We start from the raw sequence: 17742 nt of genomic DNA on the forward strand, positions 1-17742 counted from the left end.
CGTGCCAGAATTGAGGCAAGGAACTTATAGTCCGCGTTCAAGAGGGCTATCGGTCGATAGGATTCCTTTTGACTAGGATCCTTACCACCCTTTGCAAGCAGAGTTGTGAAAGAAGCTGAAAAATCAGCTGGTATAGTATTGCCCTCAGTGAAAAATTCATTAAATGTTTTACATAAATGTGGAGCTATATCTGAGGTCAAAATCTTATATACCTCATTGGGAAGACCATCTGGGCCTGCTGCTTTGTTCACTGGTGATTCAAAAATTATTTTGCTAACCTCTTCAATAGAGATTGGGCTATTAAGAATAGAGTTCATTTCTGCTGTAATTAGAGGACAATTTACCTGACCCCAGAATTGATCAGACTGAGTTTTATCTGCAGTTTTTGCAGAGTACTGGTCTCTATAATATTCTGTAAAAGCCTCTAAGATGTCCTCTGTGTTTACCAATAAGTTCCCTTGATGAAGAATTTTTTCAATCATAGGAGGCTTATTATCGCCTTTGGCTAGCTTAGCTAATAATTTGCCTGATTTGTTGCCAAACCGGTAGAGCTTGGCTTGAAACCTCAGTTCTTTCTGTGTTTCCACTAATAATGCCATAGCATCTCTTTCGCTCTTGGCTTTTATATATTTAGCCCAGTTAAAAGGTGTATTTTGCAGCAGGTAGCGGTTATAAGCATTAGTCACAGAACTTGTGACCTCTTTCTCTCTTTTTTTCAATTTTTTAGATATCATTGCGGCATAAGCCGTTAGTTCGCCTCTGAGGACTGCTTTAGCAGCTCCCCAGAATATTTCCGGGCGATCGGAAAATTCGGAGTTAAAATGAAGGTATTCCTTGAATTTCTTGATCAAATGGTTCTTAAATTTGGAATCATTCATCAGATAATAAGGGAATCTAAATCTTGTAGAGGAGTTTATAGACCGATTTAGCTGGAGTTCTAAAAAAATAGGAGAGTGATCGGATAAAGTTACATGAGTTATACCTGCAGTGGTATTCAATGTACATAATCTATCATCAATTAGAAACATATCTATTCGGGATAGAGTTTTGTGAGCCTTAGAAAGGCAGGTGTATTCTCTGACATCCGGATTTTGAATCCTCCAGATGTCTTTAATAGCTAAATTCTGGGTTAAAGTTTTGAATATTTTTGCTTCAAGATTATCTCTTTTTTGTTTTGTTTGTTTGTTAATCTGCCGAAGCCTGTCTAGGGGAGATTGCGGCGCCATATTGAAATCGCCACCCAATACTACATAACCTTCTGAGTAAGTTAATATTTTAGATTGCAGCGTGTCCCAAAACCTATAATCCAGGGTGTTAGGTGCATATATATTACAGAGAGTGAGCAATTGATCTTGAATTTTTATTTTCATCATCACAAACCTCCCCTCAGGGTCCCTTTCAGAGTGGATTAACTCATATTTTAATCTTTTTCCAATCATAATGGCTACCCCTCTTTTTCTTCCAAAACTGGGAGAAGCAACAACCTCTTTAACCCAGGAGCCTTTCATTTTTTTAATTTCATCCATGTCTAGATGTGTTTCTTGCAGGAATGCAAGATCTGCTTGCATTTTTCTCAAATGGGAAACAATTGCTTTCCTTTTAATGGGGGTCGAAATACCACCTATGTTCCATGATATAAGTTTAATTCTATCTAGTCTTTTAACCATCTGTTAATATAGATAGGGCAAAATGTGGCAGAAGACAGGAATGGGGGCGAGAGGAGGAGGGGAACAACAAATAAAAAAAAAAAAAAAGGGGAGGGGGGGGGGGGAGAAGGAGAGATCCCCCCCACCCCCTCCCCCCGAGGGGAGAAAGGGGGAGAGAGAGGGCAAAAAAAAGAATTGTTCCAAATATTTATTCAGAACTCCATAACATCTCAATTCAATACTCAGCAGGGAAGTTTCCCCTGCTGAGTTCTTAGTCCGATAATGGTCCTCAGAGGACTGCTTTAATTTATAAAAACCCATGTCATTTCTATTGAGGCCTATTAACCTAGTTGTTATCCATTTATTGCTGTCTATCTACACACTCTTTAAGTTTTAGATTCTATTTCAGAAAAAAAAAATTCAGCTTCGCGAGCATTTTCGAATAGATATACCTTGTCCCTGACCATTATTCTGAGTTTGTGTGGGTATAATAGTGTCGCTTTATATCCTCTTTGTATCATTTTTGTGCATATTGGTGCCAATTCTTTCCTCCTTGAGGCTGTCTCAGCTGAGAAGTCTTGAAACAATAACATTTTGGCACCATCTAAGCTGATTGGTTGTTTCTTTTTAAATTGTTGAAGTATATTAGTTTTGTTATTATAATTTAGGAAACGCACAATTACTGGTCTGGGCCTATTTGTTCTATTGTCAGTTGGGGGTGGGCCTATTCTATGAGCCCTTTCAATTATTATGTGAGAAGGAGGCATTTCTAAGAGTTGTACTAGAGTTTGAGCAACAAACAAGGAGAGATCTTCGTATTTTTTGCCCTCAGGTATTCCTATAATCCTTATATTGTTCCTACGAGATCTATTTTCAAGGTCTTCGATTTTTAACATTAATTTTTGGATTTTGAAATTATTTTCTTCTAGATTGGAGCTATGCGAGGTGGTAAGATCCTCTAGGTCCGAAACCCTCTGTTCTGCCTCCTGTAATCTGCTTGAGAATTGCCTTATTTCCTGGGAAAGTTGTACTATATCCTGTTTTATCTCAGATCTCAGGGTTTCAAATTTAGGAGTTAATGCTTCTGATATATTAGAGACCAAATTTTGAATATTTAAAGTCTCTGTAGCAGGGTTGGTACTAGGTATAGTGATATCTGATACATTTTCTGAGACTCCTTTGGTTTTTTTTATCCTTACCTCTGCCTGCCATGCTTGGAAAATTAGTTCTAGGGGTAGTATTAAGGAATCTTTCCATAGGACAAAAGAGAACTATGTAAAGGGAGTGAATAGCTGTGTGGGTGAGAGCTTGTGAGTTATAGACCCTAAGTCAAAATGTGAACGTGATTATATTAGTGTAAGTGAGTGGACTGTGATAGTGTGAGGGAAGGTTATTGTAAATTGCTAAAGTGAGAGGGGAAGGGGGGAGAGAAGAAAAAAAAAAAAAAAAAAGGGGGGGAGGGAGATGTAGGGTGAATTTAAGGAGGTTAACCTCTATGTTATTAACCTGGGTGCAAAAAGGTGAATTGTGTAAATGCCAACAGTGATTTTGTGCAAAAAAAAAAAATCCACCTAAAACAGTGATCCGCGAGGGTGTGTGAATTATTTAAGTGTTTAACTATGGACTGTTCTACCAAGCAATGACTAGGTAGGATTGAAACAGCCTGATTCTGTTTCGCCTGTTCTAGCTATTTAAACCACTTAACGGCTTTCACTTATCCATTCCAGGCAGGCAAAAAATACTCCTGATTTAAGTTTGTAAATTGGTGGGGCAGTTTTATGGCCTAACTTCCAGTTACCCTAGAAGAGGATTTTATATGTGAGACGAACTAGATATTTAGCAAAATTAATGCTTTACATTTATATAGATTAATTTATCTGATAAAGTAAGAGAGTTAAACTATCTGGCCCATCAACAGCAGGATTAGATCGGTAAACCTGAGTCTATCTCAATAAGCTCATAGTTGCCAGCACAAGTCAATTTATACTGTAGCTGGCCTATTAATCTAATTAATAAAGGTTGTTACTATTCCACTAACACAACTCTTATTTGAAATAGTATATAGTTTAATGTGTGAAGTACATTAGTACCTTAGTATCTGTGACCCATGTTAGTTGCTGCAGTATGTCTTTTTTAAATTACAGAATAATACTCAGCCTTAGAGCTCACTTTAGGCTTATAATCTAAGCCTATATAATAGTTAACAGGGAAGAAGCCCAGGTAAATCCTCAAATACCTGCTACAGCAAAACAAGTTATTTTTGTGATTGATGAATAGTTTTGTAAGATATACTTTGCAAATTACCTCCTCTACAGGGAGTTTAAACACTTCTATGTTTAAATTCAGAGCAGAAACAAGTCAACTTGCAGTTAGTATCTTAAATTATTATGCGTAGGGTTAGTTAGAAGGATAGAAAAAAATAGTTACTAGCACAGAAGAACAGCAAGCAATACCAAAATATGGGTTCCCCCTATCCTGCTGTTCCTCCTTCACCTCCTATTTCCCCCACTCCTAACTTCTCTTTTAGAACATTTGAGCAAGGTTTATGTTTTGTGATTTAAATTGCTCAAGACCACATAGTTATAGCAGACATCAACCAGGTATATATCTATTTTTTAACAACCATAAGAAAACTTATAGCTTTACACCTGCACTGGAGTATATTGTGTGCTCAATATATTAATTCCTCAGGTGTCTATACCTTAAGTTGAATATGACATACTTTATATAATATCCAGACAGCTGTAGGGGATCTCATTTCTGCTAGTTTAGAGAGATTTCTTAACTTAAATCTCAATCTTAACCTATCCTATTGGGACTAAGTATAACAGAAAAGTTAACCTTCTAATGCCCCTTCAGGTGATTAAACACAGCAGTATTTTTTATAGAAGCAAGGCTAATTAAATTAGCAATATGTTGAAGCAAAGTTATATCTTAGGTTAATATGTACAAGATTACATGCAGGGAGGGAGAAAATAGTTAGATGTACATAGCAGTCAACAACAATAAACAATTTACAAATTCCCTGAGTCTTGTTTTTCCAAGAATCTAAGCAAAATTTGAACTGTGTGTGTTTAAGTTCATAATTGCAGCAGATAATTTCTTAATGATAGAGGCAGTTATATGTTAATTAACTAGACAAAATTAAAATATCCTTCCAATTACTCAGCTCTTCCCTTTTTTACCCCTTCTGTTTTTTTTTTTTATATTTTTTCTTCCTTTTTAACCCAGAGTTTTAACAGAAGAGCTTAGAGAGAATTCATCCCTGAGGTAACCTTCTTCATGTCAATTTTTATGGAGGAGGCAAAGAAAGTCAGTGTGTTTCAAGCAAGGATTGTTTTTAACTGCCAAACTTGTGACATGCAGATGAGGATATTAAACAAAGTTTATGCAGAGGCTAATGTTTGTATTTTCTGAAGAAGTGCATGGGCAAGTCACTTGGAATATCTTATACTTTACCAACTCCTAGCCGGGAGTGTAGAATGACTGGGGCGACCCTTCTCAGAGCAAAAACCGGGCCTCCCCTACACGCAGCACCGGTGGGAGGGGAAGCACCGGATAGACAGAGAAGAAGTTGGCAGAGTCCTGAATCACGCCACCTGGTAGTAAGAAGCCTGATTCCAGCGTCGAGAGGCAGCAGCTGCTTGTGTCAGGTTGGGCTGCGCAGCAAGAAGACGTGGCCCGGGTCCCTCACGCAGCATCGGTGGGAGGGAGAGCCCGCGCCAGTGAGAGTCAGCGCCCAGGATATCACTACGCCACTGCTTTGTCCTGACGCTCAAGACGCTGTGGATCAGAGTGTGTGTCAGCTGCCAACCAAATCCGCGCCGTCCCGCTGTTCAAGGTCTTCGCCCCGAGTCAAATATAACATACAGGGGTCAATGGGCTTGAAGGAGTCTCAGGCCAGTATCTGTTCAGAGTACCGGACTCATCTCCATTGTTCCAAAGGGCCAGGTAAGGCTAAAACTGGAATATCAGCAGTCGGTAAAAGATGATTGTTATTTTTAGGCTGACCCAGTTTTCGTTTGAAAGTTCAGATAGGGTTTAGCCCTTAAAACCAGTATGTCCACAAATAGACATTAGCACCTGGGAAGGGGAGTTCGGCAAGATGCGGATAACAGGTATACTGGTTAGCCAAGGATCAGTCCCCCTGCGCTTCTTTCGATACTTAGTATAACAAGTTTGTTAATAGTTACATAGTTTTTAGTATCTGAGCGAAGGATTTTACAGGGGTTTTTATAAGTCTATATAAGGACTACTAAATGCAATTTAGTGCTTTGGAATGGCACTAAGACAGGTTCCGATAGCGATGGTTTTCAGACACCCAAGCCACCCTTGGTCTGAGGGTTGAGGCGCAGATTTCCCGCCAGCAGGCTTGAAGAGAGGTAAGTCAGAGCAGGTGTCTTGCATGACCACACACCTGAGCTCCTCCTCCGGAACTCAGAGCCAAGAGAACATGCAATTTTAAGCAACTTTCTAATTTACTCCTATTATCAATTTTTCTTTGTTCTCTTGCTATCTTTATTTGAAAAAGAAGGCATCTAAGCTTGTTTTGGGTTCAGTACTCTGGACAGCACTTTTTTATTGGTGAATGAATTTATCCACCAATCAGCAAGGACAACCCAGGTTGTTCAACAAAAATGGGCCGGCATCTAAACGTACATTTTTGTATTTCAAATAAAGATACCAAGAGAATGAAGAAAATTTGATAAAAGGAGTAAATTAGAAAGTTGCTTAAAATGGCATGCTCAATCTGAATTACGAAAGAAAAAATTTGGGTACAGTGTCCCTTTAAGAGCTTTGAAAATGATGACATTGAGTAAATTATAGTGATCAGTACAAGAGTTAATAGGTGATTTGTACCTGAAAAGTGCCAGCAATGTTAAATCACTTTAGAAGATTGTGTCCAAATTAACCCCGGCACCTCCCACTGCACTAAATAAAACAACTGTACGTTTACTCGGAACAGCTCAGCTGTGCAGGCTCACACCAAGTGCCAGGGATTCTCTCACATATCAAAATTGTAAATGAAGAGCCAGAGAGTTTACATTATGGTGATTTATAACTGTTGACATATCCTCCCTTCAAGCTGTGTCCTATTCATGTTTGTGTTTGTTTTTCTTTATGGAAAATGTTTAAAAATGAATAAATATTACTTTTACATGGCCAGAGAATTTGGAGAGCTGCGTTTCATTGAGAGGCCTGTGAAGAAGACTTCAGGTCATACAAACAATTTTATAGATAACGGATTTTCATTAGGATTCCATATTTGTTCTTATTGCCTGATTCATATGCCCCTTGTGGATTATTCACTCAGGTTTCATGGGACACAGTCTCCTTTTTACATTGTTTTCTTATAGCTGCTACTTGTATCAATCTTAATTATACTATATTATTTTCCATGTAGGTTTATCCTGTTAAGTGTTTTGTTTGTGTGTGCAATTTATTCTGTTTAAATAAAGTTTTCCATACATATAATAATGTTTGTTTTGACCTCCGTTGCTTTGGAAAGTGAAAAACCACTTCTGTTCACATCTGTAAGGACAGCTGGCAAACTACTAATACAAGTCCTTTTGTGACACAATTTCCCTCCCTTATCCCTAAACACATTATTGTTCTTTCTTAGGTCAGTGATTAGGTTACAGGAAGGAAATAAACCACACTAAAGGACTGCTCTCTCAGCATCTTCTCTGGCTATTTTATGCAACTTGTATGAAAAATAATCTTTACAGGGCACTGAATCTAGTAACTTGGTATTGCAGAGAAGGTGAACATTAAAGGCACATCATTGTCATCAACTGAGAATTATATTTGCCAGTTTTCTCAGCCCTGACAGTTAACAGCTGTTCATGTTGATTCATAAATCTGCTCCCTATTGCCACCCACTAAGGTACAGAGATTTATGGTTTGCACTAACGCCTTTAACTGGATCCAGTTAATCCATCATTGTATAAAAAGTATTGCATTTTCTTTCTGAATGAGCAACTTTAATTATAATGTAAACATTATTATACATCACATACATCTGTTTTAATAGTTTTTTTTCATAACTACTAGGATAATATTGATTTAGCCATACCTTAAAAAATAGGCTTATGTATCTTAAAGTAACAAACAGCCTGCTTGCAGACAAGTCTAAAGGCCACATTTCTCTGTTAATACTTCTCAATCTATTTACATTTTTCAACATTGTTGAAAACTTTCTTATGTCCCAAATCCTCCAATCTGCTGGCACTTGCAACACAGCCTTCTTTTGGAACTGTACATTCAGTCTTTCATTCTCTGCCTGTCTTTTGACTTTTTACAGCTCTTTTTTCATGTGCCTCAAGGCTCTGTTATCAGTCCCCTTCTCTTACCAATCTACACATCATCTCTAGGTTCATTATTAAACTTCCATGTTTCTTCTTTATATCACATGTATTCTGACGACACCCAAATCCACCTGCAACAGACGTATCCTCACCCCTTGCTCACTTCCCTCACTAACAATGTATCAAGTATCATCCTTTATATCTTGTCATTAATGCTTAACATCTCCAAATCTGAGCCCCCTTCTTTTTCCCCTTTCATAGTATATCACTACCCTTGAAATCTCAATATATGCTGACAACACTGTCATCACACCAGCACCGTATGCCAGCTGCCTAGTGTCACAGTAGAGTCAGAACGTTTTCCTGTCCTTGGCCAATTCCTGCTGATTCAGTCTTTAAAATAGCTCTAAATGTTGGCACTTACACAAGACACGAGTAAGATCCATTCACTTGTCATATACCACCTAGAAAATGGCAACTTTTCTGATCTCCCAGGCTGCACCTCTCTGTTTGCACCTCCATTGATTTCCTTATGCTTCAAGCATATAATTCAAAATCTTGTCCATAACATACAAGTTCCTCAATAACACTGTACATTCCAATATCTCTGCCCTTGCCATTATGCTCACCCCATGCCCAGTGCCTAAGACCTGTTCTTTTCTTCCTCTCTTGTTACCTCCTCAACTTCCTGTCTACAGGACTTTTGTAGGACTGCATGTGGAATTCTCAGCATTGGTCCACAAGTCTTGCCTTAAGTATTCAGAGCATTCTCTAAAATTACTAATGTTATGTGATGGGTACATCCCACACTAACATATTTCTCTGAGTTCTCACCTCATGTCCCTTTCCATTTCTCATAATTTTCTATTCCCTCCTTTTTAGCATGTAGGCTTACAAGCCAGTCTATCCATTATGTATGAGACACATACTGCCACTCTAAACTCTAAATAAGCACTGAATAATTAGTATGACACAATTATATATATAATGATGTAAATCATGGAAGCAGGATATGTTGTGCTTTGTTTTACATTAGCTTATAAGTATAAGCTCATAAACATAAATCATAATATGTTTTGTTGACATTGCCTTCCTCTTTTTAGTTAAATCTTTAACAAGATTGTTTTATGTTACCAATGGCAACAGCCTCTGAGGGGAATAAATATGTCACAAAATACTCTCTTAAACATTAGCTTAAACTACAGGTATTATATCTAAAAGAAGGACTTACGCTGTTGTAATTGATGGTCTCCTGTACATTTGTAATGAAAGGATGTATCCTCTTCCTGTCCGTTCCCCTGTGTACTGCTAATCTTATGGTGACCCTCTAGCAAGTCTCAGCAGACATCAAATATATCATTTTCTGAAATCCCTGAGCAGCCTCTGCACTTTTTTCCCCAGTACAGTTTTAATGGCACATTGTTCCCATAAATATCATGCAAAAGAAGGAAAGGCAATTAAATGTTAAATATTTCTGTTTTGTTATAGAGTAACAAATCAGCCAAGGTAAAACAAAAATAAATCAACATCTTATTTGCTACAGCAGTTTTTCATTAGCCAAACTCTACCCACCACTTGCCTTATTTGGAAGAACCAATCCAAGCAACAAGGCTAGACAAGGTTGTTATGTTACTATAAAGTGCATTGTTTGGCACCTGTAATCTTCTGAAGCCAATAAGAGAAATATATATATAAATGTCATTACTTTTAGAATCTGAGGATGACAATGTCTCACAAACTCAGCTCAGTACCGGGCTCAAAGTTAAATCCAAATTCATGCCTGCACACTCAAAAGTCTCTGTGGTGGAGGCTTTCGTCAGACTGGTGGAAAGAGAGATTAAAGCATTGGGTGACAATGAGATAATATGGGATAACTTACAACAAGATGAGCGACAAGCTGTTTTTGAACTTCAACAAAATACAGACCTAACTATTAAATCATCGGACAAAGGAGGCAACATAGTAGTCCAGGTTACGTCTCTATATCATAGTGAGTGTAGCAGACAGCTCAATGACATTAATCAATATCGTAAGTTAGATCAAAATCCTATGAATGCTATTGTGTCCAAACTGGAAAAAATATTGTTAAGTGCACTTGATAACAATATTATTAGTAAGTCAGTTTGAATTCTTGTTGCCAACTCACCCTAAGGTCCCCACATTTTACACTATCCCTAAAGTACGTAAAGTGAGAGTGAATTATCCTCCAAGACATCCCATTGTGGCAGGGATACAGGGACCTCTAGAGAATATTGTTGAATACATAGATCATTTTTTGCAGCCCTTTGTTGAGACAAAATTCAAGATATTTCAATATCGGGTGATACTTCTTTGGCCACCATAGATGTGGAATCACTCTATTCTAGTATCCCTCATGATAGGGCAATACAGGCAGTATATTTTTACTTAAATCAGAGAGGAGTCATACTAATTTTCTTGTTGAACTTTTACAATTTGCTCTGGAACATACCTTTTTTTGTCTGTGACAATAGGTTTTATATCCAAATTAGAGGCAGAGCAATGGGGGCAAAATTTGCTCCTTCTTATGCGTGCCTCTACTTGGGATTTTGGGAATCTAATTTTGTCTTCGACATTGACCTTCCACGCTACATTGATGACATGCTGCTTATCTGGGAGGGAAATGAGAATCATTTGATAGACTTTGTCAAGAGTCTTAATAATGAAGAGATGAATCTTAGATTCACACTTAAGTATAGTATCACTGAGATAGAGTTTCTGTATTTGAATATCTATAGAGTTAATAATAAACTAATGGCTAAAATCTTTAGGAAGCCAACATCAACTAACAGTTTATTTAGGGCTGATAGTCATCACCCTTACTCTTTATTGGCAGGGATTCCAGTATCACAATTTATAAGTGCAAGGCGCAACTGCACTAGTGAAAATGAATTAAAAAAAGAGTCTAGTCAATTAATCAAGAGATTTAAGGAATGGGGATATTTAAACAGAGTTATAAAAAATGGGTAAAGGGGGTCAGCAATATGAGTCAAAGTGACAGTCTATATCGTACCTCATCTAGTAAAATGCAACCAGAAAGGAGAATAAGGTTCATTACTCAATACAATGAGGGGTGGAAGGACATACAAAGTATACTTTAAAAACAATGGCCTCTATTACAGACTGACAATGAGTTGGCACAAATAATAGGGGATTATCCATCAGTAACGTCCAGGAGGGCACCTAACTTAAGAGACAAGTTGGTATAAAAGTTTTTTCTCAAGACCACCAGCTAAACCAAATTGGTTACAAAATACCAAGCAAGAACCAGGTTGCTTTCCTTGCAAGTGCTGCAAAGCGTGCAATTACATACAGAAAGCTAGATATTTTGTATCTAAGACTGGGCGTATATTTAAAATAAGAACCAAAATAACATGCAGAACTGAAGGAGTAATTTATTTAGCAAAATGTGGCTGTTCTCTTTTTTACTTAGGCAAAACTACAAGAGCCCTACATGACAGAACGTTAGAACTTCTAAGGGATATAGAACATGAAGTTAAAACCTCTAGTATAGCCCAACACTTTAAAATATATCATAATTCCTCGCCCAAAACCTTAAGTCTTAGGGATTGAGAAAGTGAATTTGGGTATTAGAGGGGGGTCTTGATAAAGTATTATTAAAGCATGAGAGCCGATGGATCTTCAACCTAGATACGTTATCTCCAGGGGGTTTGAATGAGAAACTTTTATATTCTCCCTTTTTGTAAAGTGTACTTTTATTTATCTTTATGATATAGGCAGGTTCTTTACATTATACAATTCTTGACAAATGTTTGCAGTGTTTTTGCAATATTTGGTCACTGTAATATGCATATCAGGTTGTTCTGCATTTTATAATTCAGAATTATTATAATGAGTTTCTGTAGTGTTAGCCACAACAGCGGAAAAATTTAGGTTACTTCTTTATGTATACATTTTGGCGTGTTTGCCAATAAATCCTAATTTGTGTCCACAAAATATCATCTATATATACATTTATATCTACCTAGTGGTTGTTTACATTTGGTGTCCTGTATCTTTAAATCCAGGATTTGTTCTGTACATTCTCTAAAATGAGAGTTATAAAGGTTTAAAAAGCAGACAACTATTGATTAAATTAACTGGCAATAATGCCTATTACCAAGTGTTTGTTTTATAGTCGATTCCAGTTGTCCAGCACCTTTAAATACAATAGTTGCATTTGTGCACATATGGTTAAATAGTGTCTATTTTTGTGATATATTGAAATATTTGTAACTTTTGATTAGCAGTGAACCTTATTCATTCTTTATGTAGTAGAAATCTTTTTATTCACATCCTCAATTAGATTGCTATTTAAGGCAGCTGAGGAATAATGCAAATTACAAGCCCTGATGAAGCCAATTAGGGGAAACGATCGTAAGGCAACTTTCTTTATTAGTTCCCTGGAACAGGTGTTATCCACACACCCCACAGGACTTACCTTTACTGGAGAACGAAGAAACTAGCTCAACACATCTATGCACTGGGATGCAATTGTGCTGAATAATAGTAAACTTTAGTGGCTATCAGGTTCTAGTCACCTGCTTTGTTGTGTCAGTCTTTTGCTCGGTAGTATTGGCAGTTCAGTGTTGGCGTTCCGGAAGCCTTCTGACAGTCATATACTGCTAGCTTTTCAGCGTAAGTAGCAGAGCCTTACTTTACAGCCTCTCTCCTTGCTTTACGGATTGTGAGCACGGTTTAATCCTAGACCTGTTAAACAAGCCCATAATGTGTGGACATTGAGCAGTGTTTAATTGTAAGCGGAACGACACCAGGATTACAATTGTCTTTGTTCAAATTCAGTACCTCCTTAATAATTGGATCAGAGGACTTCAACAAAAGACTTTTTTGTTTCTCTTGGGATTAAACAACACAGTACTCAGGAAACAACAATCCAGTGTGGTAAAATCCCTTTGGACATTTAGTCTGGAACACTGATTACTTTTTTCAGGGTTCTATTTTTTATTATTTATGTTGTTTATTATAATTTATTTATATTGTTTTGTTCACTGCTATATATATATATATATATTATTGTATGTAGGTTTACCTGCACTACTTATCTTATAGTGCAATAAAGTAATTATTTTGACACTAGTTACTTATGTGTTAATGTTTTACTCCACCTGTATGGATGGTCATATTAATTTATGGCCATTGTTTTTTTCAATTGAGGTTTAAGGCAAGAGTGCTATTTTTCCAGTACTTTTTCTCCTTTTTATAATTTTAGTTTAATATTTACTATATTTACTGGTCTAATTTGACTTTTTGCCTACCTAAACTATACTTGTGCACTGATATTTTGTTATTTACTAAGATAAATATATGTAGCAGGGTTAGCCTGATACATCTGCAGTTTATATTTCCACAATTTTCCTTGAAAATCCGCAATTCTCAGAGCTAGACATGTGGACGTCTGAAAATTTAGTTTCGTATGGGTTCAGTATTTTTTAATTTTGTTTTGTTGCATTCAGATTGATTCATTATAAAGCAGTCATTTGTTTTCAAAAGCATTCGGATTGATTCATTATATCAGTCATTCGTTTCAGATGCATTCGTAAGTTCGTTATGTTCAGGTTCATTTGTTCTGTTACTTTACGTTGATTCGGATGGGTCTAACCAACGCAAAAGGAATTATTTCACTGTTCTATCTCACTATATTTAATTGTAATATATCTCTATTGTTTTTTTTTTATATAATAAATATGGAAAAGGATTTGTGATTAGTCCAGAGAGTCAGACTTTCGCGCCATGGCCATTCGAATAAAACAAATGAATCCAAACTAATTTGGATGTTTCATTACAAATTAATTCGGATTAGTTTTGTAACTAGGGTGATTCGGATACATCGAAATCTCTGAATCACCCGAATCTTGTCCGAATTTTGATTCAGAACAAAACAAATTGCACATGCCTAGTCAAAGCTAAATTGTATAAAAAGGGGTAAAATAAATCATGAAATTATACTACATGTATAGCTAAACATTTTATAGTAACATATCAAGGTGTTTATTGACCTCACCTCAAGCTTAGGTAGTTGCTGCTGGTTACCATAGTTTCTCTACCATCAACTAAAGTATTTTTTCACAATGCAAAAAGAGAAATCTAAAAAACTAGACAACTATATCTGCTGCTTTTATTCTCATAATTTATGTCTACCCTACTCTCTTCTTTCTATGCAACATCCTCCATTACAGACATCCTACACCAATTACAGGTCATTCTTTTGCATAAAGACTGGAATGCGATTTTTAAAACCACTGTGAGATCATCTATTTTAGCAAAGATTCTAGAAACTAACCTAAAACTGCTAAGTAGGTTTATTTAACCCTACAAAGGCTGACATTTTATCCCCAATTGCTGCTGATACCTGCTGGAGAGATGGTGTCAGTAAGTCATAGATATGACACACAAGGTGTAGTTTAGTATTGTCTAAATCTAGGATATATTTCACTTTTAAAATGTATTTGCCCAAATGACAGCCAATGTCGATTATAACTTACTTTTCTCTTATGTACTATACTTCATTACTATGTACATTGTTCATCTTTGTGTAATTGCTAATTTGTTATGTGAAATTTACATAAAATAAATATTAAATATTTAAATTGCTGCACTTATAATATATATGATAATATTGTAAAACTTTTTTTTTAAAAAAAAATTTAGTTTGCAAAATGTATTATTATTATTATCATTTATAATTGGAAGATCTTTCTCATAAGCTTTGTGATGTTGGCAGTGGGGTATGAACATCTCTCATTTGTTTGCATGTGCAAATATGTACACACATCTTCATGAAAGTTACTATTCAACACAGTTTAGTCAGATTCAGCAGGTTTTAGCTGTAAGCCTCTCCTAATGATAGGTTATATGTGTTTTGTTTTTCAGAGGTTGTACAGAACACTGTGTCTTCTTCCAGTGACATGCAACAGGGACAGCCCCAGGCCCTCCATTATGCATTAGCCAATGCCCAGCAGGTCCAGATCCATCAGATTGGAGAAGATGGACAAGTTCAAGTAGTATGTGTTCATTATGTTTCTTACTGTATATATTTCCTAAAGACACTCAGTTACACTACAGTTCATGATGTCAGTATGACCATAAACACTAGAAAAAAAAATGACAAAAATATACCATATACACATTACAATCTGCCTTTTGTTATTTAACTCCTTTCTCTGCCCTTTATCTCTCTCCTTGTTACATGGCATGTAAAAATAAAAATAGACTGTACAAATGTATGGCTGCTGACACCTTTGAAACTTTGGGTAGCTACAGTAATCATTGGGGTGTTTAGCAATCATTGGGGTGTTTAGCACTCCCCAGCGAACATAATACAACTGGAGTGTAATGAGTATGTGATAGTACAAGATACAAGGCATATTTGTTCAGAGAAGGCAGGGTGTCCATACATATCCTGAGAAGTCACAAGGGTATCATGGTGAAAATAACTTTGTTTAGTTTAGTTTAGTTTACTCAGTTTTTCTTTCATGTAATTGGCAAGAGTCCATGAGCTAGTGACGTATGGGATATACAATCCTACCAGGAGGGGCAAAGTTTCCCAAACCTCAAAATGCCTATAAACACACCCTTCACCACACCCACAATTCAGTTTTACAAACTTTGCCTCCTATTGAGGTGGTGAAGTAAGTTTGTGCTTAGATTCTACATTGATATGCGCTTCTCAGCATTTTGAAGCCTGATTCCTCTCAGAGTACAGTGAATGTCAGAGGGTTGTGAAGGGAGTATCACCTATTGAATGCAATGGTTTTCCTCACGGGAGATCTATTTCATAGGTTATCTGTTATCAGTCGTAGAGATTCATCTCCTACCTCCCTTATTCAGATCAACGATATACTCTCATATTCCATTACCTCTACTGATAACTGTTTCAGTACTGGTTTGGCTATCTGCTATATGTGGATGGGTGTCTTTCGGTAAGTATGTTTTCATTACTTAAGACACTCTCAGCTATGGTTTGGCACTTTGGTTTGGCATTTTATGTATTAATATAAAGTTCTAAATATATGTATTGTACTTATATTTGCCATGAGTCAGGTTTATGTATATTTCCTTTTGCAGACTTTTTCAGTTTCATATTTGGGAAAATATTTTTCTTACCTGGGGTATAGTCTTTTTTTCAATTGACTGTTTTTTCAATAAAATTTGCAGGCAAAATTAGGCTCGGGAGGGCGCAAAATGCCAAAGTTTATTGCGTCATTCTTGGCACAAAAATGTTTTTGCCGCAAAGGTACGTCCGATGACGCAAATTTGTCATTTCCAGCGTATTAGTTGACGCCGAGTTTCTTGCACAGGTTGCGTCTTCAATGACGCAAGTGTGTCATTTCTGGATGTTGTTAGTGCAAAAAAAATTTCAGTTTGCATTGTGCGTCATACTTGCCGCCAAATAATTTCATTGTTTAAAACCCCATTCCTATATGCTTCTTGCCTTCTCCTCTATATCAGCATTTTCTCCCCATTCCTGAAACTGCCATATAGGGAAATTGATAATTTTGCTTTATATGTTGTTTTTTCTCTTACATTTGTCTCAATCTGATCCTGTCTCAGAAACCACTGTTGGAACCCTGCTGCCTGATAACAGTTCTACCAAAGCTAAGTGCATTTGTTGTAAATTTGTGGAGATTATATCTCCAGCTGTGGTATGTAATAGTTGCCATGATAAACTTTTACATGCAGATAATTTGTCCATCAGTAATAGTACATTGCCTGTTGTTCCTTCAACATCTAATGTACGTGATATACCTGTGAATATAAAAGATTTTGTTGCTGATGCAATTCAGAAGGCTTTGCCTGCCATCATCCCACCTTCTAACAAATGTAAAAGGTCTTTTAAAACTTCTCATAAAGTTGATGAAATTTCAAATGACCGACAACATACTGAATTATCTTCCTCTGATGAGGATCTATCTGATTCAGAAGATCTTTCCTCAGATATTGACACTGACAAATCTACTTATTTATTTAAAATGGAGTATATTCGTTCCTTGTTAAAAGAGGTGTTGATTACATTGGATATTGAGGAAACTAGTCCTCTTGATATTAAAACTAGTAAACATTTAAATTCTGTTTAAAACCTCCTGTGGTTACGCCAGAGGTTTTTCCAGTTCCTGATGCTATTTATGATATGATTTCTAAGGAATGGAATAGGCCTGGTACTTCTTTTATTCTTTTTTAAAAATTGTATCATTTGCCAGTAGTTAGATTAGAGTTTTGGTAAAAGATCCCCAAAGTTGTTGGGGCTTTTTCTACTCTTGCTAAACGTACTACTATTCCTATGGAAGATAGTACTTCTTTTAAAGATCCTTTAGATAGGAAACTTGAATATTATCTAAGGAAAGCTTATTTATATTCAGGCCTGCCATTTCTATGGCTGATGTTGCAGCTGCATCAATTTTTGGTTGGAAAGTTTAGCGCAACAGGAAATGGATCCCGATTTGTCTAGCATTATTCGTTTGCTTCAACATGCTAATCATTTTATCTGTGATGCCATTTTTGATATCATCAAAATTGATGTTAAATCTATGTCTGTAGCTATTTTAGCTAGAAGAGTTTTGTGGCTCAAATATTGGAATGCTGATATGGTATACAAGATTACTATCTCTTTCTTTCCAAGGTAATAAATATTTTGGTTCTCAGTTGGATTCGATTATTTCAACTGTCACTGGAGGGAAGGGAGTTTTTTTGCCTCAGGATAAAAGACCTAGGGTAAATCTAAAGTTTCTAATTGTTTTCGTTCCTTTCGACAA

General features: G+C 36.5%; 1 protein-coding gene across 1 annotated transcript in view; it reads left to right on the forward strand.

The window, feature by feature from the left end:
* Nucleotides 1-17742, forward strand: part of BANP (BTG3 associated nuclear protein) — a 1088809-nt gene that overhangs the window by 716359 nt on the left and 354708 nt on the right. Inside the window, exon 9 of the mRNA XM_053701244.1 lies at nucleotides 14864-14994. Within this exon, the coding sequence (XP_053557219.1) occupies nucleotides 14864-14994 (131 nt within the window). The remainder of the gene's footprint in view (nucleotides 1-14863; nucleotides 14995-17742) is intronic.

The sequence above is a fragment of the Bombina bombina genome, chromosome 1 (genome assembly GCF_027579735.1).
Source record: "Bombina bombina isolate aBomBom1 chromosome 1, aBomBom1.pri, whole genome shotgun sequence".
Taxonomy (NCBI): domain Eukaryota; kingdom Metazoa; phylum Chordata; class Amphibia; order Anura; family Bombinatoridae; genus Bombina; species Bombina bombina.